This window comes from Catharus ustulatus, chromosome 1, assembly GCF_009819885.2.
Source record: "Catharus ustulatus isolate bCatUst1 chromosome 1, bCatUst1.pri.v2, whole genome shotgun sequence".
In the NCBI taxonomy this organism is placed as follows: domain Eukaryota; kingdom Metazoa; phylum Chordata; class Aves; order Passeriformes; family Turdidae; genus Catharus; species Catharus ustulatus.
Window position 1 is genome coordinate 142,597,324 of NC_046221.1, and position 27,237 is coordinate 142,624,560.

Here is a 27,237-nt window from a genome sequence, read left to right on the forward strand (position 1 = left end):
AAATTGAAACCAGACACAGCCAATATATCCTAGGGGTTCATCTTCTGTCAGAAAATTCAGTGAATAAAGCAGATAATAATTCAGTGTTTTACAGCAGCAGTGACTTCCCAGAAGAATAAAGAATATTCACCTCCTTTTGCCTTAGCTGTGAATGTGGAATGGATATTCTTTAAGAAGATAATTTCTAAAAAGAGTTTGTATGCTTTTTTTGTATACTTGCATATTTTCATTCCCATCACATTATATTATTCATTCTGGTAATTGAAATAATGATTTGGTTTATAGAAATTACTTTTTTTTCCTCATACGACATATGCATTAATCAATGTTGACTTAAAAGAATATTGGAAAACAATTCTAACCATCCAGATTTTTTTCCTAGGGAATCCTACCACGTATTTTTTTTGAAAGTTTTAAAAACATATTTAGATTCAAGCCAGAGATACCTTCTCAAAAGACTAAAAAGAAAACAAAGCTATTGTCGGATTAAATAAAGAACTAAATATCTGTATAATCTGCCTGAAAATCTTGTTCATAATCTGCAGCAATTCTCTTGCACTTCATTCTAGACTAAATATGTTAGTAGGCATACAGAAATTAGGTTCACTTTTTACTTTTTCCTTCTCAAATACACACAGTATCAGTAGCAGCAAAATTCCCCATGAACAAAAATTACAGTGACAGAATGAAGTGCAAACCTTACACAAAGGTTACCTCTGGCTGGGCAAGGGGCCTGGACAGCTGCCTACACACATTTCCTACAAATAAAACAACCACTACACCTTCCTCAGGCCTGGATTTCAATCTAACTTCCTTACCATGAAACTGAAAATATGAGAGTACAATACTTTCACGATTATAAGCCGCACCATTTTGACTAAAATTTTGGTCCGAACCCAAAGTGCGGTTTATAATCAGGTGCGGCTTATATATGGACAAAGAACGAAAAGTTGCTGTTTTAGTTTGGAGGACAGGTGTCTGCTGAGAAAGGCAGGAACTTCTCTTTGAAATGGAGAATGTAAACCCCCTCCCTCCAAATTATTAAAATTTTGAAATCAAGGGGCTTTCAGGCAAAAAATATGGGAATTAGGAATAACAGTTCTTTTCTAGGGAAATTAAAATAGAAATACAGTACTACAAAGAAACAAACTGCAAACCCTGACAAAGTTAGAGTACAACCTGACACCCCGTCAGGCAGGGTGTTGGTAGCAGTCCCATTAAATGGTGGCTGCATCCTCCTGCAGTGACAGATGTGATTCAGTTGAAGCAGTGCTCCTGTGCAAGGTACAGTTTCCCTCAAGAGGTCCAGTGGTGATGTGCAGAAATCCGGTTTTCCTCTGGAGTCCAGTGGAGAAAGGGGCTCCCTTAGTGTCCCAAAACCTCTGTTTTTATTTTGGTAAGAAATGTTGGGCTCTTCCCCCTGGTTGGAGCAACTTCCAATGGGATGCAGTAATTTTATCAGTCCCACAGTGGGACTCAATGGGCCATTAGCAGAAAATGACTCGCTGAAGGAAGGATGGGTTGTGAAAAGATAAAGAACAATGCCCTGCCTGGTTTCAATGGATGGCCCACTAGCAGAATATCTGCCATTGAGATAAGGATCACTGCCCCCACCCTCAACAGATGGTGATAGAATAGATACCTTTTATCACACTCTGTATTGTAACGTGCGGCTTATAGTCAGGTGCGGTTTATGTATGGACAAAGAACGAACAGTTGCTGACACCCGGAGGTGTGGCTTATACTCAGTGCGGCTTATAATCGTGAAATTACTCTTATTGAGACAAATTGTGTTGAGAGCCTCTATCCCAAACCACATTTTTCACTCTAGGACAAGTAGGTCCTAAGAATGCACAGACATTTAGTATGGGTCCAAGTAAGAGCATCCCACGGGTATGTGTTACAGAAAACTGTTTTTTTGTGCTCTAAGAAAAATGAATTTTGACCTTTCTGATAACTTTCTAATAACTTTCTGATTCATTATTTGCAATGAAACAAATGGTAAATTTTAGGGCTATACATGCAAAATGTAAGAAAAAAATCTAGAAAAGATTATTTCAGGCAAAACTAAAAACTTTTGGGAAGTAGGACTTCTCCAAATACACTGATTAATTCCAAGTAGCAAAAATGAGCGTGTCTAGAAGCATAGTTGCTATAGCAAAGACCAAAAGTTTATGAGTTTGAGAGGCGATCTGAGTTTCAGCCTCACAATCTGTCTAAATAGAGCATGCATCAAATTTATGGACTGTTTTTGAATCTCATGCTTGGACTTAGCTGGTAGTCTAAACAGCTGAACAAGAATAGAAGCTGACTGACATCAGAGTCAAAAAGTTATACTTCTAATTTGACATGAGCACCAAAGTGAAGAGCTGCTCCAGTAGGTTCCAAATGGACCAGATCACACAGAAGGTGCTCCTCCCTGAAGAGAAATGCTGTTCCACAATGAGAGCACACAACTGCTGTTTGGGAAGATCTTTGCTGCAATTTTACTGTATTTTCAAGTCACAGATTTTAAAAGCAACCTCACAGAATCTCACTGGGTTTTTCTAATATAGCATTTTCATCTTGTGATTAGAACATTTTTTAATTACTTTAATCTTTCTCATGGTCATCTACTAGAGGTTGTTAGCCTAACTAAGCTAAATCTTGATATCATTATATAAAATGTATTAAGCAACAGTCTTTGGAATACCACATGAGTCTTATCAGTATAAATTAATACTGCTAAATTGAAGCACTTGTGGCAAAGGAGGCACAAGTACATATCCATGTGTCAACACAGCTCTTGAACCTGATGTTATCCAGTAATGTTTGATTAGTAAAGACTGTGCTGAGTACATTTAAAACACAACTGTGGACCAACACAAAATTGTGTTTCATTTCACATCCAAAAATATTCTCCAAAATAAAGAGGATGCTTCCTTTTGTAGGAACATCTCTGCTGCCCAATACAGCAATACAACCTTCTCAAAGACAAATATTGTTTCATTCTTACTCCCTTACATAACTGTGTTGAAGCTTAGACTGTAGACGAGCCTTGGTCAGGACCAGAAGAGTTTCATGAGCGTGTTTGCATAAAATGAAATATGGTCTCTGACCACTTCAATATCATGTCTGTCTCTACTGGACACACTGGATTTAGATCTCAGGAGAAGCAGAGAAAATGCTGCCTCTTTTCATAGCACTGATGAAAGTAACAATTATCTGAGTAACTGCTGCAGTCAGAAGGGACTTTTTATTAAACCAGCATGACATGCCATTCTTTATCACAGAAGGGTGGGTCTCTGAAAGACGTTACTCACATAATATCTTAATACACATTCCAGTCACCAAAAATCATTTCCTTATATCCAACTTACTTGGTAAATGTGTGAAAGAAACAAATTACTTCCATGTCATCTATCCCAGTCCCTTGATGAAAATTGTTTATTTTCAGATGTAAGAAACTTATGATTTTGAAGCATGCTATCATAAGTAATGAATTTGTCGCTAGATGTTACAAAATTATGCACATCTTGAATGTGCCTTTTTTATCCCCCTGTAATCATAATTCACTCCTATAAGTCATTTATTCAACATATTAATTCAAGACCACCACTACTCCCAACCTGTCTGGTTTGTTTACACTACAGAAACCTAACTTCTGTTTTTCCCAAGGTCATTCATTCTCTAGTTTTTTCTTTTCTCACAGGTCCATCATGTTCTCAAGTCCTTCATTTTGCAGAAGGGACCAAGCTGGTATTACAAAGCACTTTATAAACTGCTTCATGCTACTGGTAGGGAAAAATATCACAAGGCCATCTCTGCTGAAGAAATTATGGGATTAATGTGCAGCTAGTAGCTAGGTGGATAGATGTTGTACAGATAGCTTTATGAAGGTTCTCTTCCTTCCAGAAAATTTTTGTCTTCCTTTCCTATTCCAAGGTTATCTACAAAAATCTTGCCTAGGTTCTTTGAACCAATAATTCTTTTCCTCAAAAGTGTTTCACTAAGACACAGAGGGAAGAAGAATCTGTGAAAAGTGCTCTGAAAATTTCCTGTGCTGACAGTGAAACTGCCTCAGATCTAACACCAAAGTAGCCCTATGCCAGCTGTCATTTAAGAATGGCCCATTACCTGTCACTGCTTGGGAGTTATCTGTGCATGTTATTTGAGTCAGATCAAAATTACTCTAAAATTTAGGGATGAGGATATTTTGTCACAAGACATATTTGAGCCCTCATTTAAAGAACACAGGGATACATCTATCTGTGAAAGAACTGTAAAGATTCCATGACCATAATAATGCACAACATACCTTAAATAGTTATAATCCTGGAAAATAAATGAAAATTCATTCATAATATCTAGCTTTAAAAAACTGAGAATTATGATAGATACTGTTCCCACAGTATGGGTTTTCAAATTATGAGGTTTTTTTTTTTCTGTCAAGAACCTTCTCCTCAGCCAAGCCATATGGTTTATGTATTTTTTGTTTAGAATCCCACCCACATCTGAAGTTATTTTGCACTAAGATAGTGGAACCAGAATCAATAAGCTTACACAAACAATTCTAAAAGGTGCTTTATGCATTTTATGCAGTCATTGTCTCACTTGAAAAAGAAAGTAATGACCATAATGTTCTAATTCTTGAAAGGGGTTGGAACTCTGTAGTTGTTTGATTCTTCAAGTAATTGGGGATAAAATATAACCTGAACACTATTTGTAAATGGACACAACTACAACAGAGAATTATCCATCACCAGTTAATGTTCCTAGAGGAAACAATATCAGCTTGAGTTTTTGTCTTTTTGTTCAAGAGAAACATAATATAAATGGTGGTGAATATCTATTTTTAATGAGAAAAATGTGCAAGTTGACATTGCTTCTGAAACAAAATAGAGAAAAAAGAAATGTCAGAATTTAAAGACAAGAAAAGTGGGCAGGGAGAATGATAACAGAACTTGAAATTTGAACTGAAACTTTCACAAAAGAAATTAAAATTTTCAGGCTTAAAGGCTTACAACAGGTGGAGAATAAAAGGAATTAGGAGGCCATATTTTAAACCAGGAGCTGAACAGTTTGCAAATAAAAAAATAATGTAAGTAACATCTGGAAGTTTTCAGAATGAACTGAAAAGGCACTGAAAAATAAAGTCTTTATTGGAATGGTAGCTCCTATGTATAATTCAGGCCTGTCGGAATTGCAAAGGCTAGTGACATGAAAACATGAGGTGACCAGCAGCCCTACTGTCACAAAGGTCTTCCAGAAAATAGGTGGGACCTCTGACCAAACTAGAGCTTGCTTACGGAGGTGAACTGAAGGAAGTACATAAAAATGTGTCAAAACCATCATGTCTAGAAGGAAATCTGAGATTTAAAGCCCAAAGGTGTACTCAGCTGTCTTTTAAGTAAGTAGAAGACACAGATCTCCAAACTTGTTATAATATCTTAAATTTACAGAGGCTCAGAGGAAAGTCAGCCCATTTCAGACAACACAATGTAAATTCCCACTAGAATTGCACCAAAAAATACTTCCTGAGAAAGTTCTGGTGAGTACCTCCGTGGTCAGGCTCTCAGTGTGTGAAGAATTTAAGCCACAGAAGAGCATAAATTATCCTGCTCTGGTGTCATACCATATCAGCACTACAGAGATACCATCAATCCGACTCAACAGCTTTAAGGAGAAAAGAAAAAGAAAAAAATGCAACAGAAATGGAAGTGGTTTTCTGGATGTGCTCTTCAGGCACACACAAATGCTACTGATGACTCCTGAAACAATTGGCAGCAGAATTGTTTTAAGCACTGAACTGTTGTTGGACTCTTAGATATTAATCAGGAACATGAAATTAAAGGAATGTGGAATTTAGCGCTGAACGTCATTCTTGCCTCAAAGAAGCCAAAAGAAAAAGCAGCTGCTGGTCAGGAAGGTAGGAAGTGGTTGCCACAAAGCTTAGAAATTCATCTTTGAGTGTACTATGTACAAGTGATCCTAATCTAGCTCATGACATTTGAATGATTAAGAGAAGTGATAGGGGTCTTTTTCATCAGAGTGGAAAGTAGCAATTAAGGCATAGAAAAAAACTGGCTAGGAAAAAGATTGCTGTGAGTTGGCTAAGGCATGCAATTTCAAATACCTATTGAGAGTTTTTCTCAAATGAGAGAAAGTAAGAAAAATTATTTTAAATGTCTGAGGAAGTTCCCAACAGACTTGACCCCAAAGAAGGCCCCTAGGAAACTCATAGTGAATGTTGGGCTATCAAGTGTGGAATAAATTCAGAGAACTTCATGGGAATTATTAAACTAGACATGCTAAAAGGCTAGAGAATAGGGAATCCAATACTCCATCACCTAATTTGGCAAAAATGGAGACAGTCACTGGGAAAGGTGCATTCATCCAAGAACTGAAAACTGGAAAACGATCAAGAAGTCTCCACGGCCAAGTTAGCACATGAGCTAACCATTTATTCAGATTTGATTATTGCTAATAACTGCCTAATAAATGCCAGAAACTCTGTCTTGGACAGAAAGCTTGCAGAAAACCCCCTTCTAAAGGGTCTTGGGTTTGCAGATGGCAAGCAATAGTTTTTTAAGTAATATTCTTCTCTGGAGATCAAAACTCTTAATAGTGTTTTACATTTACTCAGGCAAGAAAATATGAAAAATGCTTGCCTCAGGGAGATCTCACCTGCTGTTAAGGAAATTATTTGTTATTCCATTTCAATTTTTTTCTGATAAGTAACAAAAAGTATAATAGAAAATCCACTGCAAAATGTGAAAGAACAGGTGGAGTAAATAGTGATAAGGAAAGGATGGAAGGATGAGCTTGTAGGGTTTTGTCTGAATCTATTCCAATTACTATTGAACGCACAAAACTCAAATGGTCCAAGAGATTCCTTAATCCAAATGAGTTCTTAGAAGCAAAGGTACAAATTACACTTCACACCATAAGACTAACAAGAAAATTAAAGGATACTGGGAACATACGCCCCTAAGCAAGAAGATACATAACAAATCTTGCATAACAGTGAATCTGCAGAAAAGGTTTTGCACTTATTAGCTGCTGTTTTAGATGCCAAAGGAAGTGTTACCATATTTTACAGAGTGGAGGTTGAATGCAAGCAGAAATGGAGAAAAAAATACCAGGAGGAAAAGTTAGTACCACTATTGAGCTGTCACTGACTGAGGAGCAATTTATATACTTCCTACTCAAAAGATTTATGGCTGCCCTATCTCTCTCTAAACCTTTTTACTCTGCTGTTGTCTAGAACAGAATTGAAGTGCTCCGTATAAGCTGAAGGCAGCAGTGTGAAACTGCAGCAAAGACAAGGAGTGCCTCATAGCTGTCTGGTGTAACCCAGCAGTGCTGTCACCCTTGCAGAGGCTGCTCCGTGTGCTCCCTTCCCAAGTAAGCGCTGTAAGGCTCTGTTGAGAGTCAGAACATTTGTGCAGTGGCCTCCTAACACTGCAACAGCCAATAACTTGAGAGGGCTTTAGCAGTAGTGCAGGCTGGTGGCCTGAATTCCTGTCCAGCTCAGAAGCTGGCAATCAGTACTTGCTTATAGGGCAAGTTTGGAAAACTTCAAGGGTTTTCCAAATTTCTTTCCAATAAGAACTAAATGCACTGAAAATAAATGAAGCCCCCGAGACCTATGGTTGCTATTATTATATTATGATATTATTTCCGTTAGCTTTAGGGCCCCAATAAGACATAAGCACATGAAGAATTTTTTAACAAAACTAGAAATCTCTATCTGAGCTGTGGGTTGAGAAAGCACACACTTTAAGTTCAACTGCTTCAATGAGCCTAAGTGCCATCGTGTTCCCCCACCACACTACCCAGTTTCCCCTGGAACAAACTCCAGGGAGATGTCAGGAAGGAGAGGGGATGTGGTAAAACAAACACCCACACACCCTCCATGAGCAACCAAGAATTAAGTTAGTGGTGCTATTGCCTTGAAGCTCAGATGCTTTCAGACATCCCAGTAATCACCATCGTCTACCATTCTACATTCAACACTGGTGTTATATGATAACCAGAGAAGGGAGCCTAAGATTGCTACTTTGTGAAATGGTTCATAGAAGCAGAGCAAGCCTGAATCCCATCTTGTTTCATTACATATGGGATAATCTGTCAATAAAAGTCCAAGAGGGATCCTTTTTATCTGATAGCAGTAAATGATCCCTTAGAATACTGCATCATTCCTAAAAAGAAGCAAAATTAATTCAGACTGCTTAAATTAGACAAAACCAACAAAATCTAATCCTGTACAGATTCACGCTATTGGGAAGGAAATTTGGAGGAAAATGACCAAGTGAAGGGATATATAAAAAAAAAAGGCTACATAGAAAAACTTTACAAAGGGCTTTATTTACTACACTGCCTAAGAAAATCTCAGGAGATAAAAACTGAGAAAATCATTGATGTGATACGTATAAATTTTAAAAAGTCCATATGTAAGTTGCACATACAAATTCTAATTTCCTCACTTGTAATACTGATGAAATCTTCAAATTTTGGTTCCCCAAAACAATTTGATGCTTTATATTTTATTTGATTCTGAACCAAAATCGAGTAAAACTATTTTCAAGTTTTCTGCTAAATTAAAACAATATGAATTCTAAAATAGATTTACAATTTCATAATTCTATTAAAATTTTCTTTTGCAATTTTAATATCAATTTAGTTAATATATATTATGAAATAAAATTAAAAAATATATACGAATATATATATGAAATAGATTATATCCTCTAGTTATCCATAGGAGCAGGAGTCTGACCCAAATGATACTTTCAAGAAATATAAAATTATTGAAAACAAAGCATCAATAGAATCCAAAATTATATATTTTTAATAATATGATATTATGTTTATTTCTAAAATTGTAAGTTCTACAACAAAACCTTTTTCTATAAAAATTTTTACTGAACTGAACTTGTTTATATTTTTAAACATTTAAAATTCTCTTTTCATTAGTGTTTTTCAAAAACTCTAAAAAAATCTTTTCCTCTGTCAGGCTGATAACACAGTGCTGAAAACTTCCCTAGGAATGTCATTGAAATCCAAGCCAGTCCTCAGGGACTCAGAGAAAGGAACTCCATCAGAAAGTTTGATCAGGCAGAGAAAGAAAAAAATGAGAAGCTATTTAGATTGGAGTAATTTTTTTTTGAGTTGCCAAAGGGAAAATAGCCTGCTTGATGTAATGTCATCTTTAATTTGGTAAGTTATTTATTTTCTTGTAATCCTATTTGAAGCATCAACATTAACTTGATTGGCAGAGGTGCTGTATGACTTGGGATAATCCCCAGAATGAAAATTTTTATTCCTATCTGAGGTGTTCCAAATTCTGAATGAGTTCCTCTCAGCTGAAAACATTCCTGCCTTAGAAACACCATCACATGCCTTTTACCTCTTAACATCACATCAAGTCAAAACTTCAGAGAGACAGACAGCAGCATTCTGGCCTCATCTCAATTTAATTTCAGTAACTGATCCAAAATAAACTCTAAATAAGGGAAAATAATGCTCAACTAACTAAGTAAAAAGTGTTTTCAAAAGTAACAAACATGGAGAAAGGTGGTTCATGAAAGACTGCAGGACTATACTACATCACTATGGGAAGAATTATCTATTTAGGTCAGTCGGAAGTAGGATTTGAAGTCTGGAACTTACATAGATTGTTCAGCTATTGCACATTTTTCACCTTACCATTTTGTATTCTTTCCAGCTTTTCTGAAAATCCAGACTTCCATCTTCTCGGTGTTGTATAACTGTCCATCCTCCTCCAGCAATTTCCATATTGCAAAAGACCTATACCATAAAAAAAAAAGAAAAATTAAAAAAAAACCAAAAAAATAAATCAAGTTTGCATTGTAATCCTGGCATCTTGGGGCGGCGAGGGGGGAAGTATTTGTTAATAACAGTATCAAGGAAGTGTGTTTTCCTATGCATTAATGCCCTGTTCCCTCAAGGACATCCTGAGACATTTGATTACAACCAGTTCTCTCATTATGTTTAGTGCAATGTCTCCTTTCAGTACATCACCAAGAACGTCTCCCCCTCATCCCCCTCTGCTTCTTCAGCTTTCCCCTTCACATTCCTTCCATGTTTTTTTCCTATTTTCTCTGCAGTTCCCCTGAAACCACTCCCTTCCTCTTAATAAACAAGAGTAATTCTTCCAGTGGTAAAAACGCTTCATATATCTTGTAGCAGTGTCATTTGGTCTCAGAGAGAATCTTGAGAAATCTTACAGCAAACACTCATTCTAGGAGTCTGAAATGGAGCACAGATGAGGTTATTCTGTTTTCCTTTGAATTGTAGTATTACCGACAGTGTTCAAGGCAGTGCTCCAAAATGGGACAGGTGACCTCAGAGCAAGCTGCCTGATATTGACAGAGAATGTAGATAGAAAAAGGCTCAGGAGATGAGGTCTGTGGGGCGAGTTCAGAAGTTTAGATCTATACTGAATATATAAGATCATACTCTGTCACCATTGCATGAAGAAAATTATAACCCAGATTCTGTGTATAAAGGATAATGAAACAATTTGAAAATTTGTTGACCCTTGATATTAGAATATTGTGTAAATTGAAATCTGTTACCACTCTTTAATAATTTATATAATAATAAAAATGGATGCAAACTTTTATTCACTCTTTTTCATTATTTTTCAAAAAAATATAGAAGATAACTTATGAAAAAATTAAAATACTGCTTGTTCATATGCTTTGCTTGATATGTGACAGGCAGTAATAATTTTTGTTCCTGTTTTTGTAGGACACTTGATTTTAAGATTTAAGTTTCTTAGGACTACTCATTCAAGAAAATTTTCCTGATTTCATTCCCTTTTACTCATCAATGCCATATCTGCAACTATCCTAAATTCCATTTGCCTGTGCTTTTAAAAGCTGAATTCTGCTCTTTAAGTAAAAAATCAGTATGTAAGAGTGTTGAAGAGCTTTAGCTTTTGCACTTACATCAGCACGACTCAATCCATTAAACACTAGTTGGCAATTTAAAGCTTTATGTTGCTTTGACAAATTGGAGGTTACTATCCAACACAGTTAAATAAAAATTTGTCCTGCAGTTGACTAGGGGACCATATTCTACCCTCAGGAAAAGCCATTCTATTAATAAGAACTGTCATAGTAACAATATGAAAGTGTTTTTGTTTTAATTTGCACCAGGCATGCCAATGAAGTCCCTGTGAAAGTACAGGAAGGAAATAGAATATCAGGACAAGCATGAACTTGATTCAGGGTAACCACAAGAAAACCCACAATTTTCTAGACAAATATTTTGGCCCTATTCCTTCTTTAGGGAAGCCACTGTGAGTCAAAACATTTATCTACAGGATTTAATGTCTTTAGTCTGATTTACGGTGAGAATTTCTAAAAGATGGATTTACTTTCCTTATAAGCTCCCATGAATCCACTGCCAATTTTTAAAGCATTAAATCCTCAACTGTATTAAGTCTCATTTCAAAGACGCACACAAATTTTGGGATTTTCATACTACAATATAATAAAATACCTGTAAAAAGATTGAAGTTTTCTGAACAATATATCGAATTGAAAGAGAGAACTGCACTGTGAAGATTTGCCAGCAACACATTTTTCACTTGCCATCATTGGGTGGCCTGGCACCTTCCACAGTGGTAGACACAAACACCTGCCCATGTTAACAGGAGTTCCAAGGTGATTTTAGATGTTACTGTGCATAGCTCCAGCCTTGCCTGTCTCAGAAAAGATCAAGGCACTCAGCCCTTTAAGATCACTTAATGTGTTCTGATACTTAACCCGCTATTAGAAAAGGATGAAAAAAAGAGACTGAATTTGTATGCATTATAGATTCTGATTTTATAATTAATAAAATAACCTGCCTTAGAATAAAAGACTATCCAAAATATTGCCCTCTTGCTTAAATGCATGGGTAAAAATCCTCAAGCTCCTAAAAGGCAAATATGGGATTATTTCTACTTATTTTAGCTTTATGGACTAAATTATTAAAAAAATTATAATTAGAATTCAGAGATACACTCAATTTTAAAGTAAATAGAAGATGTGGAATTTCTACAAATTGCATTGTGAGTGCATGCACACTAAGTGCACGCTAATTCTGCGTCTTTGGCACGGAGCAACAAGTTCGAGACCAGACCTTCGAGATTCAGGGAATGTCTCTGCTCTGCAGAAACAAAAAAAAACCCTAATGACTATCATGTTGGAGGACAGTTTGCACAGTACAGAGGGATAGCCCACATTTAATGGGTTAAAATTCCTCCAGATATGCTCCTCAGCACCAACTTAGTGGGAAGTCCACAAGAAGAAAGTGAAGGGGGATTAGTGAAGACCACAGTCATAGCAATTGCTTTTGCAGAACCATACAGACACGGACACACAGAGCCCAGCAGTGGTGGACAACATTCCATTTTCAGTGTAGTGCACCCAAGGTTGGTGACATTCCGGTTTGTGAGGGCATTGGAGGAGACAGTGGGTGAGTCAGTACATGGATCAAGGGCAGATGCAGAGTTCCTGCTTGCAGTCAGACCCATCACACCTGGCCTGCCTTGGCTCCCAAAGGTGACTTGGCTCTTTCCACTCCAAAATGGGGACAACCTCACTTTCCCTTCTCCCTTGCTCATCAGAAGCCTTGCTTCCCCTGTAGCTCACCCTGACTTTGGTGTGGACTGAGATGACTCTTCCTGCCTTTCCTTTTGATTGGAATAATCATCTGTTCACATTATCAGGCACTGCCCATACACGTCACAGTAAGCCAATTAATGAGCTCAGTACTTTAATTCTATCTTTTTCTGCATAAAATTATGGAATGTTATTAAGATCCTTTTAAACAAATATTAAACACTAATTTTTGATGAAGGGCTTGGAGACTAATGAACTGTATTAACGAACTGTTGAAGCTAGGAACAAGAAACAAAAATTGCAGTCTAAAGCATATGTGAGCATACAAAAATGAGGCATATAAATGGTATGGAGCTGTAAGCATGAATGATAATTTCTATGAATATATGAATGTGAAACCAACAAAACACTAAAACTGAGAAACACATTTATGTACAGTAATTTCACGAATACAAGCCGCACCAATTTGACCAAAATTTTGGTGGAAACCCGGAAGTGCGGCCAATATTCCGGGGCGGCTAATACATTAACAAAATTCTAAAAGCTGCCAACACGGAAGTGAGAGCCCGCGGCAGCCCCAAGCCAAGCTGGAGCCCGGCCGGCCCCGGCTGAGGTGGGAAAGCCTGGCAGAGGCGGGGCCAGCAGTGTGGGGGGCGGGCGGCAGAGCCTGAGCCAGCAGGGCGGGGCAGGGGAGGCGGCAGAGCCCGGGCCAGCAGGGCGGGGGAGCCCGGGAGAACTGGGGCTAGCAGTGCAGGGGAGCATGGCAGAAGCAGGAAGGCCGACGGGTGGGGCTGCCTGGCAGCGGGGGAAGCCCAGCAGAATCGGGGCCAGCAGCGTGGGAGAGCCCGGCGGTGCGGGGGCCTGCAGTGCCGGCCAGGGCGAGGAAACGCGGCGGCGGTGCAGACGGGAGGGGGCGGCCGGCGAGCCTGGCAGCGGCGGCAGCGGCTGGCCCACCGGCAGGGCGAGTATGTAAACGCAGCGGCGAGGTGGCCGGCATGCCTGCCAGCGGCGGCAGTGGCTGGCCCGCCGGCAGGGCGAGTACGTGAACGCAGCGGCGAGGCGGCCGGCATGCCTGCCAGCGGCGGCAGTGCCTGGCCCGCTGGCAGGGCGAGTACGTAAACGCAGCGGCGGGGCGGTGCTGATGGGAGAGGGGGGCCAGTGAGCCCGGCGGCGGCTGCAGCACCACCCGGCCGGCCCCATCAGCAACCATGAGCGGGCCGAGCCTTCCTGGCCCCGCCCCGAGCCAGTAAAGCCCGCTATGCCGCGATCCTGTTACTAATTGGCCAATTTGTGAAAGCTGCGCACGGATTCTCGCGACGAACGAAAGTGCGGCTAATATTCGGGGTGCGGCTTATCTATTGACAAAGACAGCAACATTGTCGAGGCACCGGGGGTGCGGCTTATAATCCGTGCGGCTTGTATTCGTGAAACTACTGTATATGACAATGGTATTTTCCACTGAATATCAGGATTCTAGTAAGCATCCCTTAGAAATTATAAAATGAAATTAAGGTATGTTTTGTAACCTGATGTATCAAATTGTTATGAATGACATAGTTGTCTGTGACCATGAGTAATACAGGAGATAATAATATATTAGGGCTCCTGAAACATGTCAGGACTGTGCATTGCATTGTGGAAATCCAGATAACTAAGCTGGCCTTAAACAAGCAAGTCTGTCTCCTTGGAGGACCCATCAGGATATTAGAGCAATCTGTCTGTGTCTGCACGGTGCCACCTCTGGGCTAATTAGTGCTGGCCTGGCACAGTGCTACATGGATGGGATTTTGAAGCTATCTCAGCTGGAGTTAGTTCAGCTGTCTGCACAGCACTACCTTACAGCTTGTTTAAATGACCTTAATGTCTAAAAAAACACCTGTTAAAGCAATCACACTCCTCACTTGACCTACCTAGGATCAGCTCTTGCTGTGCTATTGTTAGGGCAAGACAGAAATGGGTGTATCAGAAATGCCCCTAACACACAGAAACACACACTCCTGTCTTTTTTTTGCTAAAACAGGATCCCTCCAGGAAAACATGATACCAGCTGAGTTGTGATACCTGTGTTTGTAGCAGCATCTGTAGTCAGGGATATAGTGGGAACAGAGGATGGCTTCCATTGTGTCACTGTCCTTATGCTACCAGAGCAGTAGATTTGAGATAAATATTCCAGAAGCATCAGTGTCACAGTGTTTTCAGGTAGCCATTGTCTTTAACTTCAGTCCAGCCTCTGGTCATGGTTTATGAACTTCAGTAAGGCTAAGAAAACTACTGTCAATTGGTGCATGGGATTTGGACGTGGCTGTTACAGCTCTTTTTGAGTGGAATAGCATCTACAGAATTTCTTTTATTATTTTTGTCCTGCTCAGTAACGCTTCCAGGGATATCTGCCCTTTATGTTATGTCATTTTTCCATTCACATTCACCAGAATTATGTTGATCTTGGCCCATAAAGCTGTCCCACTCCAATTCTCCTCATGGCTTAATGAACTGTAATTCCTTGCTAAACTATAACATCTTAATGTTTACAGGTTTCCAAAGTTTGTAATACCAAACTCCACTTAGGAATAAGGTTGGCATATCTTAATATAATCATAATATTATTATAAACAATAATATTGGTAATATTTTTTACAGCCTTTTTCTGTTTGCAGGGTCACCATTTTATTGCAGTAAGAATAAATTCACCAGACAGAAGTGGTTCCCTCCCTCCTGTCTGGCACACTTTATGGCGACCACCGTATTTCCCAGGTAATCAGCCCTCAGTCTTGGTGGCTGCTCCCCTGTCAGAGGGACAGCCAACATTCCTCCAAGGATAAATTGGGTTCAGGTTATCCTCTCATGTTCCTAGGCTCTGCTGTCACAGCTACCTTAGCAACAAAAGCCTTGTGCAAAAAATACTCTCTTATACAGACTAATGTTTCATTTGCATAAAAAAAGAAACCCTCCCAAGCCTCTTTTTTGGGAAGGATGGGATTATACACGCTTCATAATTTCAAGCCGTGCTAGCACTCAGCATGTTGTGTTCTTTACAGCCAAAACTACTTTTCCCTGTCCCCTACAAGAGAAGCAGAATTTTTTAAAAACCCTTATCTTTAAAAACTACTCATTCTGCTATTTCTTTCCTTGTGCTACCAGATAATCCCCTAGATCAGCTTCCTCATTATCACACTTTACAAATTCAGTTCTAAATTTTATTGCAGATTTATTTGCAGCCATAGTCTGATTCAACTGAGCTTGCCAAGTGGGAGGAAGTGAGTCAACTATTGAGTGCACATTGGAACTTAGGAAGGATTTTCTGTCAGCGGGAAAGAAGAATGTCTGGAATAATACAGTTAATAATTTTCTCAGTCTATTATACTTTTTTAAGACTAAATATAAGACAAGCTTTTTATACCAGTACAATATTTTGTAGAATGATAACTTCAATAAAGGCTCAAAACACTCCTTTCAGTTCAGAGTAATATCATATTAACAAACAAGAAAATAAACCCAGTCTTTACCTTTTTAGGATCTGACACATTGTTAATATAAATAGTGTAGACTCCACTTTTGTTAAAACCAGATTGGTATACATCTGCACAGTCTCGGAATGGCTTTTCTTCCTCTTTTTTTGCATTCTTTAGTAAAACTGCAAAACAAAAAACATGATAATTTAAGTTACAACAACAGTCTTAAGCATTTCTGTACCTAGGAAGTCCACTTTTGCACACTGCATCCCTTTCAAAAATACACACTAATAATTGTACTGTGTTTCTGTCACCTTTCAAGCATTTGGCAAAAGTAAAGTTCTTTCTGGTAAAGAACTAGTACAAATCTTTCAGACAGATTGCAGAGTAAGCACCAGAAGAAGTCATGATACAAACAGCTAAACAGAGCATCCTGTGCCCTGAGAGGTAACACAGCATGTTCCGAGTGCAAAGGTCTGTGCCACTGCAGCTGTGGCATCCAGCTAAAGCCCTACCTGGGAGGCTGCCAAAGAATGCCCCAGAGATGGCAGAGGAAGGTGGAAAGAGTGTTCAGTGTTGTGATCTGACACAGATGCTCAGCAATGCTGATCTGACAGCAATGCTGGACGGAGAGAGTTTGTGCTATTCATGAAGTAATGACTTTGAGCAGCATAGGAGTTTGGGGTAAGGCAGCTGCTTGCTTAAATTTATTATTGGTAGAAAATAATTTTATTATTTTCATATCTACATTCATAAAGGTTGTTAAATACAATAAAATTAAAAACAGTGCTACTGGAGTCAGGTGTCTAGAGATAATATTTATAGAGTTCATTTTGGCTCAGCACAGGGAAACACTTAATATTATAACACCAGTGCAGATCTTGATCCTGTATACTACAGACAGACCAGATATATATATGAGTCTGGGCTGAGAAATCAGGAGTGCAAAATGTTGAGAATCTCAGTCTTGAACAACCAGGAAATTCCCTGTAGGAGGAGTAACATCTGAGAGTGTTGTTCACTTTCATAAACAAAAGTAGCATGACCCCACACAACAGTGAAGGATATGATTTCATTCCAACAACACATATTTTAAGCACATCAGTATTCCCATGGAAATCCATCCGTCTACTCAGATTCTTAAACATGTCCTTAAGTGATGTGCAGGGTTCGGGCCAGCACTTCATTAATCCCTACAATATGGATACAATATTTAAGTCTTCCAGACACACTCATCCTCTGGTGACAGACACTTCTTTTTCATTTTTGGCTTGAAAGTGTGAGTTATAGATACGAAAGGGACTGTGTCTTATTCACTCAGAGTGCTGCAAATCTGACTCTGACGTGCAACAAGGCAATGCCCTTGCATGGCATGTGGGAGTACACGGGCATAGATGGTGAGAATAATGCCAAGGGTGTGCAGCTGGAAATACCATCTTCCCTCTGAGAACCTCAAATCAGTATTTTAGAATGGCAAATTCATACCAGAGCACTTGTTATTAATACCATTTTACAGATGAGGAAATTGAGGTAAAAAAAGGTTAAACATTCTGTGAAAAGGTAAAAATAGAAAAATAGTGAGAAATCAAATTTTAACTGTAAGACTATACTGCTCTTTAGGTAGGCATTTTTGCACAAAAATGATATTATTCTTTCCTTTTTATGCATTTTATACTATTATTTTAAAATTTTACTTTGAGAAACAAAAATCCTTTACTTCTCCCCTTCCATGTATTTGCTTAATATTTATTATTTTTATTCAACACCATCAACAAAAATAAAACCTAATTTATATATTTGCATATGAAATTTGATTAGGAAATCAATGGCTTTGAAACTTAGCCATATTTGGAAAAGCTAGTGCTGGCAATGTTGTGGATTACACATTTCCCTGTATGATGGCAGGGAGTGAGGTCCTTAGCAAGGTGCGCATCAATTGTGCACTCTCTCAAAAATGACACTTTTTAGATAAGATACAGAACTGAGCCCTCATGATTTTTATTAATCAAAGACTTCATGGTACTTTCTGTAAGCAGATGGTGTTAGTATCTGTGGCCAAAGTCCAACCTGAATAATTACTTGGGGCTGGAGCCAAAGCCTAGAGGAGTTAGAGTAAAGCCTCTCATTGATTTCAGAGGGCTTTAGAACAGATCCATTCTTTCTGGCCTGAATTTCTCTAATGCTGTTGTTTCAACTGGAGACATCAGTCCTCTCCTGTCTAAAAATTATATTTAGTGGTGCAAAGGCACTGCTCATTTCCTTCAGTCTTAAAACACTTATATTTTATTAGCTGTATGCAGCGAGATTATCTTACCTCTCACATGAGTGTTATACACACATTGAAAATCACTTGGAAACAACTGCTAAGATTCAATAAAGGAAATTTGAATTTGGGTCCTTTGTAACTGAAACTTGGACAAAAGAAATTCTGAGTATGTTCTAAAGTTCATATCATAAAATTTTTAAACAAGGTAAGATTTTAATATCAGAACAAATTGTTAATTTTCTAAAGAGATTCATCTCTAGGAAACATCTTTGCAAATAAATTATCTTCTCATGCTTAAAAACTAAAAGAAACACAATAAAAGGGATGTTTGTGTGAGAGGTGAAGTTGAAAAAGACAGATAAATGTCACAGACATGGCCATCTTTCCTCTTAGAATCAGACAGCTGAAGTAGCTGAGATCACACAGAGTGCAAATGTATAATTTCCTAAAAACTAAGCAATCCAATACCCGTTTGGAATATTTCCACCAGGGGTTTTATTCCACTGCAGCCAGAAGAAAATGGCTTTCCTTGGGTGCCTCTCACCCCTCTCTCAGGAGCTGGTGCTCCCACTGGAGGAAAAGCCCAGCTCCTTCACAAGGACCTGTACTATTATACATTGCAGCACAGTATATTAAGCATGACTAGCTAAAGTTTAGGTTTTCTTAATATATCACACTGTAATTTGCAAGAACAGCCCAAACTTGACAGAAAATTAATACTCAGGAATGTTACTGGTAATGTGCTTTTAGCATAAAATATGTTTTCTCTAAGGTTTGCTGTTGTTTTTCTAACTTAATATTCCATACAGTTTCCAAACTATTTCTATATACTATATAGCCCTAGACTATTTTTTTCTACAACATTACATAGACCTTGAATCCTTTATACATTAAGTAAAGCCTCTGAATGATATATTGGCTCACATATGGTAGATGTGTAAGTAATTTTTTTTTTTTAAGTAAGAAAGTTCAAATAAATTACTTCTAAATACAAATATGTAACCATTAAATTCCTTTGTTAGCTTCAAGTTATTGACTTTACACAAATTTCTAATGCTAGTTTAGCTGTTTTCAAATACAATGCTTATGACAGGGTTTTGTGTACCTGAAGAAAGGTAAGTCTATATCAAGCAAAATAATATTATCAATTTTTAAACCTGAATGTTTAGTCAAGATTTAGAACCCTGGAGGGTTTCTTGGTTGCCTTCTCTGGATGAATAAACTGGCAATGAAGTCATGCTCCTTTAAAGCAATGATGCCTGTGTGGTAAGCCCTGTTTTTCTGAACCAACAATAAATTTTTTTCACTGTACTTACAAAAGCCTTTTAACTGAGCTAATTAACTTTCTCTTGGGCTATGCCATCTGTTTTCCCCTACTTGATGGGAATTATTTCTTTCAGTCATCAGTCCTTCAGCTGTTCCTTTTCCTCAGTGTCCTGGATGATGACTGGAGTCCAGACAGCGCAGGAAGGGACGTCCCAAACAGGGACCCAAATCAATGAGGTCTCTGCTACCCATGGGCTGTGCAGCACCAGGACTGAGCTGCTGCACCTGCCCCCAGGATATGAACCCTCAGGAGAAAGCTGGGATCAGCACCTGAGGCTGTAGCCCCTCCAGTTTTATTAGGACGGCTTACCTGTACTTGCAAGTGAGAGAGCTCAGATACATATAGGGCTTTTTCCCAAATCTGTAGTCAGGGGAATTTAATTGACTGATAGTTATGTGTGCTCTGTGCAGAGTCAAACTATTTTTCTGCTATCAGTTGTAAAATTAAATCAATAGTTAGTTAGTTTATTTCCTAATAGCTATCACAAATGGAGGATGTTTGGTTTTCTGCACAGGTTTAAAAAAATCCCAACTGACTACTAAGAATAAGTAGCTTCTGAAATATTTAGCAATCTAGTATTCTTGTCTAGGAATATGAAATTGAAAGTATGCAATATCTGTCTTCCCTAGCTGTATGAAAAATATCTAAATTAATCTCAACTAGGAAAAAAAATTAATTCTACTTGATATTTTTTAACTGAAATTTCTGGTTCTTTTTGAGAAAATTAAGTTGTCTCATTGTTTTTCAGATCTCTATCAGATATCTGGTGAATAGCACAGCTTGTCTATAAGCAATAAAGAATGTTAAAATTCAGTTCAGACTGAATCAATAAATCACAACCAATCTTCCTAAATTATTTGAGATCTGAACTGTTATGTTTGTGAAATCAGTTGAGACTGAGTTAATCACTAGACTCTTATGTCCTTTAGTGATACAAACAACAAATGAAAAACAGCTGTTTTTCTGTGTGATAGTGACTTATTTGGACAGATATGCAGAGATTTCTTTAGTGTCTGAGTGAATTATTATATTTTCATTGTTTCAATGTTCCATTTACATAAATCCAATTTTGTTATAGAAGTACCAAAAAGACACTTAAGAAAAATCATTCATGCTTTTGAAGTCAGAAAGGAAAAGTCTTTCTCCATATCTTATTGGCATATGTAATTGACCTAAATTTTAGCTGTGCTATCAAAAGCATCTGAGGTAAAAATTTATGTCCCTTGTTGAACAGCTCCTAAAAATCCAAAAAGGAGAAATTGTAATTTGAAGGTTTTTACCTAAAGCTGCTACATTCAAGGACAGGGTCATACAAGGACTGCCAAATGATGGTTTCTGTCTAGATCCTGACTACAAATAAATATTGTCGTGATCTTGTCATTGTTCCAGACATATTGTGGGGAATCCTGCATTTCTGTAGGAACCCTGTGTCCCTGACCTCTTTCCCAGCCATTTGGGTGCAGCTGCTGTGCACCAACAAAACTCTAGTTATGATGGCAAACAGTGCCTGTTTGTGAAGAATCAAATCCAGAACAGTTTGTTAATGTTATCCAAAGGGTGTTAAAGGGTGTTACTCAAACTGTTTCCCAATGAGGAGGCCTGGAACACTGCCCACACTTATACATATATATATATATATATATACATATTTTTATATATATATATATATATACATATATATATATATATGTATGTGTGTGTATGTGTGTGTGTGTGTGCTCCCCAATGCAGCAGCAGCATCCACAAACAGATCTGACATAATAAGGTGAAGATTTTCTTTTTGTTGTTGCTTTGAGGAGGAAAAATATGCAAAGACTTTCAGTTTTTGCTGACTCAGAGCCAGAGGTGTAGCCTGCTGTTTCAGGGTCCTTGTCTGGCATATACCAAGCTCCACCTGAGAACAAACATGAAACTGCAACCTAACAGCTGACTGTGACACCCGATATTGCCTGCAATGAGACAACCCTGTGACACCACCATCGTGTTGCACAACCAAGGGGAAAAGCACAAACCTGAAGGCTGATTTCAGTCCAATTATGCTCTCCAGATAACTACTGAACTGAAATGATAGCTATGCAAGAGCACACTTGGGTCCCTTTTAAAATGGACTTGAAAGCACATTTTCATTCAAGTACATATTACACACTGCTTTTCTTCCACAAAACATGTATCTGGATTATTAAAGCTACCACTGTCACTCAATATAACCAACGCAAACAATAATTAGAAAACTACATTCCACTGAGGTGTATGAAATAAAAATATTTTGCAGTTACTTATTCTTGATAAAATAACAGGAACTTTTTATGCATCGATCTAGTCAACTAAAAGTTTTAAATGTGAATTTATATGTAGTTATTGCACAATTCTATTTGTTATAAAGAAAACTATCATCACCTGATTCAAAACTTTCTCCAATGTCAAATTTATTTCCAACTTTATTAATTCTATGTTTCATTTTCATCTTCATAAAGTCTAAAAATCTTAAAAAACCAAAACAAAATGGGGGTTTATCAGTATGAAAGGTGCTTCTGTATGTCTTGGAGTCCAGTAGTTGTCTCAGATTGTGCCTGTTGGTGTACTCATGTTTGCTTACTAGGGAAGTGAAAGGGAGTTTAGGACTGGAGTTTGGACATGCATTTTCCTTTCAACAAAATATACATTCACCAAAATGCTTTTCAAGCTAATATTTCTTTGTGACATTCCTCTGAATCTGACAAAAAGAGCAGGCCATTGGCAACTTGGAAAGTTTAGTTTGATGTACTTGAAAAAAATATTTGTGTTCTGGGAACTATTGCTCCATATTCAAGTTTATAGATTATAGATTTGCAGATTCTGGTATATGAAACTGCACTGTCAAGGCCCCCATTATCCCAAAATGAAGTTATAAGACAAGATATCCCATGTTACATTGCTGCTCCAGCCTCTCCAGTGTCCCATCTCCAGCATCAGGGCCCTAAAAGTCATGGGGCTTCTTCACTAGACTTGATCTTTCAGCCATCATCTGTTTTTTTCTTCTTTTACTTTCATAATTGCTTATTTTCTTCTTATTTTCATTTCCTTTGGGACTTTAGGACTGATAAAAGAGTCTTTAATATGAACACATGTTCAAAGCAGACAACTGGAGAACAGTGTAAGTGCAGGAAAGCATATCCAGGAATTTACAGTATCAGTTCTTCCTCCACCAGCTGTAATATCTGCATCTTTAATAAGTTTTGAAAGAATTCTCTTCCATTAATTTCCCCAGTTAACGTTTTTGAAGCCATGTTAATTTTCATCATTCAGTGTCCCATAGCAAGGAATTCCATAACCATACCATGTGAAGGACAATTTCCCATTGTTAGCTTTTTACAAGAGTGTTCCAGCTGGTGAAAGTAGCTGAAAGTGTCATAAGTTGCACCTATGCTCTACAAGACACCCACAATTTCTACTGCAATCTCCTTCTGTATATTTTGCACCTCCTGAAGTGTCTGTCATAGATTTAATTAATGGTATTTCATGGACTCAGTCTTTTGTCTTTGTATATTTCTCTTTTTTTGTGCCATGTGGTTTCCAAAACTTTATACGATATTTGAGCACACCATGGGTTATGTGGTAGATTTTTTTTTCTGATTTCCTGTCTATTCCTTCATAACAATTTTAAAAACAATATTTTCATTTGAGCCATTAACTGGCAAGTAACACCTCCTGCATCTTTCATTCAAGATCACTCTGGAAGCTTTCCTTGAATTCATATGGTTGTTTTAGAAGGTGAGAGAAAATAAAACTAGAATTTCTTCCTTAGGCACATTCATTTGCTGAATGATGACAACAGAAAATGCTGTCCTTCATTAAAATGTTCAGACTCTATGACAGTATAAGCGTGTGTGTAATACACACGCACATTGTGAATGTCTAAGGGAGCACTTAGTCCTAACCCCAAATGTGGTGCAATCACAGAATATCACTTAGAGGAGCAGTGCTGCTCTGGCTGTGTCTGTTGGCTGGTTCCATAGCCACAGAATGAATCAGCTAATAGGAGATCTTGCAAAAAGTGTTTGGATTTGTTGTGGGAGCAAAAGGGGGAGGCAAGGTTAGGGATTTTGTTTGGTTGCTTGGTTGTTTTGTTGTGTTGTTTCTTTGTTGGTTATACTAGTTTATTCTGCTGGAGCAGCTCAATGATCTTAATTCACCCTGTAACTCTACAGGGACTGGATGGAGAAGTGGAAGGATTTTGTTTCCAAGGATAAATGACAAAAGCAAAAAGAGCCCCTTTGCTCCCAGCCTCTAGCCCTTAATGGCTACATGCACTGCCCTCGCTGCACGTGGGAGGCCCAAAGAGGTGTGTGAACCTCACCTAAGTACAGTCCAGAGTAACTACCAGGCCATGCTGAAATGCAATTAGCAGGGCTACAATGATTCTACCAGCCTAAGCATTAGTCCAAGTACCAGATTTGTTAGGAGCACCAAGATTCATTACATAGAAGAATTTGAGATCAATACTTTTAGCATGGGGAGGAAAGAGAATAGGTGTAGTCAATTAGACTTAGGTTAACATTTACAGAAATGTTTTAGCAGCTAATAGAACATTACCTTGCCCTCCCACACAAGCTTAAGAGTCTGAACTAAGAAAGGCAAACAATTGCATAGTGAGAGCACTCAAGCTATCCAACTACTTATTAAATAAATCACTTAAAGTGGAATTTCCCTCCTGTAGGGCTGCAGGAATTAACTTGGTCTTGGAAAATGAAATTAACATAGAGAGCTTTCACCCTCTCCAGGGCATAATTATTTAATACCTAATAAATTATCTACAGTTATCAAGTTTGTTTCCCAATAAATCCAGTCTTAGTGACTGGCAAGAACAATAATACTTCAAATCACTGTGCATTTGAAAGAAATCACTTAAGAATACCATAAAATGGTCCTCATTAGTGAGCTGCAATAGAATGCCTTATGGCCCATTTACAAAGAGATAAAGACACTTAATTATCCAGCTGCAATATAATTCTTTAAGAGTTTCTGCTTGAGACAGCAATTTTGTGAGTAACTAGCTATTCACTGAGAGGAGAACTAAAGAAGTCTTTCACTAACTGTACAAGGAGATTAAGTTGCTGGCATTGTTTAATATTTCTAGTGTCCATATTTCATTAATTGATTTATATTTTTCCCCACAGACATCCTAATGTGAATTTAATGTGTCCATCTGAACAATGGTATGCATACAAAGACCTTTTTTACTAACAAGCCATTTGGCCTGACACCGACAGCGCTTGGTTTATACATGCTGATGTTCTCTGGAATATCTCTGGTGCGAGTGAATAACGCCAGTTTCACAAAACTGAGTGAAGAGGGATTTGGCATGGACCTATACATGAGGAATCAGGGTGAGTAATTGATTGTAATATCAGCAATCAAGTATTTATACACACTTCCAGTATTATGTTTTCAGTACAAATAAATATTGATCTTCTGTTGTGATCATCTACCAGTTAATAGGGATAAAATATCAGAATCCACAAATCTGTTTTGAAGAATTTAAATATTTTTCCACTGACCAATTTCAAAAGCTTCACATTCAAATTTACTTATTTCAGAACTGAAACTCTATTAAACTACAGTCTAAGTTGCTACTACCTAATATAATTTTTTTGTACTTTTATAGTAAGGCATAACTTTGAAATTAAGGTATTCTTGCCTAGGCAAGATATGAAAATATTTTTATTTTTAAAATATGATGATTTGGAATTGATATTTTTTTGTTGTTTTAGAAAAAACAATGCAGCTAGTGATCATATAAATATCAGTGCTAACCTCATTACCTTTTAACAGATAATATGGAGAAAAAGGGTACTTGTAGTTGTAAATCACCTCATCGCAAAACAACTCACTTGGTCAGAAGTGACTTTGTTCTAAAAGAAGTCCAGACCCGAATTCCAAAAAATGTTAGGTTTGTCAGATAAGACTGATCCCAAAAACCTCTCCAATAGAGCTTTCTGAGCATCTCTGAAAAGTGCATATCAATAAAGAAAACAGGAACTGTGTAGTACCTGAACAGAAAAGACAAGAAACGCAAAAGCTGGTGCTGATGTGTGACCATCTGCACGACTGCACAAAGCCAGACCAGCCTCTGACTGCAGCCCTGCAGCCCTTTCCAGTTCATTTGCTCCACAGGATCCAGCCACAGTAAGAGGACACCTCTTCCCTGACACCGAGTGCAAAAGAAAGGTTCAGTTTTTCTCCAGCTTTCAAAATATAAATAAGAGTAGATCACGTAATGGAATGTATCTTTCGAATAGTGAGATTTGTGAATTGCCAGTGAACATTTTCTGATTGTGATCTTCTGATCGCTTTTTAAACTGAAAGTATTTCTGTTATGCTTTAAGATATCTTAATAAAAATAAAAACCACACACTCATAAAATCTCTAAAAATGAAGGAAGTAGAGAGAAACTAAGAAAATTGATGTTTTCCATTATCTTGAACACATAATGTCAACCTTAACCTAAGATATCTGCTTTGACATCTTTGAGGAAGTTGAAAAGTGTGGCAGGCCAGTGCCTTTAACTGGATTTCGTTTAGAGCTTCTGTGCAGGCATTCTAACTTTTTCAAGTTTGAGGTTTTCAATTTATTCTCAAAAAAAAAAAATAGTGTATGGGAAGCATCATACTTTGCTATTACACTGCAGTATATTAGAACAAATTGATAATTAAAATTCAATTTCCAGTATAAGAAAAAAATGTCTGTCATTTCATTCATGAGCTCATTTCTTAAATGATGCTTCAAGCACAATTCTGATCCACCTCAAACCTACAGTTTTCAGCCAAAGCAGGTCAGAATCTTCTGTGCATCTGGCACAAAAGATTCTTTTATGTTTTGAAAGAAAAATAATGAAGTGATTGATGTGACACAGTCTTAAATTTCTGCCTCACCAGTTATGTCTCATCATGTTGAAAAAAACCTTAATAATTCAAGGATGAGGTACAAGAGGATACATGAGCTTAAGGAAAGAAATATTTATAGGCAAACAATATCAGAAAAAACAAGCTGTCACCTCAAAGTATGTCTCAGATGAATACCGATATTATTCTTTGCATGAACAGAAGAAAAATGTTTAAGACCTGTATCATAAAACCTTGCTCTTCTACACTGCTAAAGTCGAGTGGATTTAAATATCCTCATTATTGCATTCTGATGCATGGCTGAATCAATATAATACATATAATATAGAAATTTTCAAAACACTAATATTTAAAACTACTGTTGTCTTTTCCTGTCCTGTGTTCCCACTAGGATTTTAGATTTGGTTTGGATTTGGCTTTTTGTGGTTTTGGTTGGGTTTTTGGATTTTGTGGGTTTTTAAAACTTTTGGGTTATTGTTTTTTTTTTTAATACTAGCCTGCATTATGAAAGGTGTCTTTGAAGTCTGTCTAATGAAGAAGGCCAGCATCACTGCTGAGGCAATTCTGCTTCTGTCAATGGAGTTTTCCCTGAGTCTGTAACCTTCAGGTCATATCTTTGAAGTTCTCAGTCTATTCTCACTCTTGTCACTTCCGAATAAATTTTTACATCACATCAACTTTGGACTAAGAAGTA

At 37.7% G+C, this 27,237-nt stretch overlaps 1 protein-coding gene across 2 annotated transcripts in view; it reads right to left on the minus strand.

Annotated features, from left to right (window-relative positions):
• The window catches only part of LOC117009128 (angiopoietin-1), a 153,443-nt gene that overhangs the window by 40,716 nt on the left and 85,490 nt on the right, over positions 1–27,237 (minus strand). Inside the window, exons 5-6 of one of the 2 annotated variants that reach the window (XM_033083349.1) lie at positions 16,124–16,251; positions 9,691–9,792 (exon numbers count right to left, since the gene is read on the minus strand). In XM_033083349.1, coding sequence (XP_032939240.1) covers positions 9,691–9,792; positions 16,124–16,251 — 230 coding nt within the window. The remainder of the gene's footprint in view (positions 1–9,690; positions 9,793–16,123; positions 16,252–27,237) is intronic. The other variant, XM_042779424.1, reaches the window with a different exon arrangement.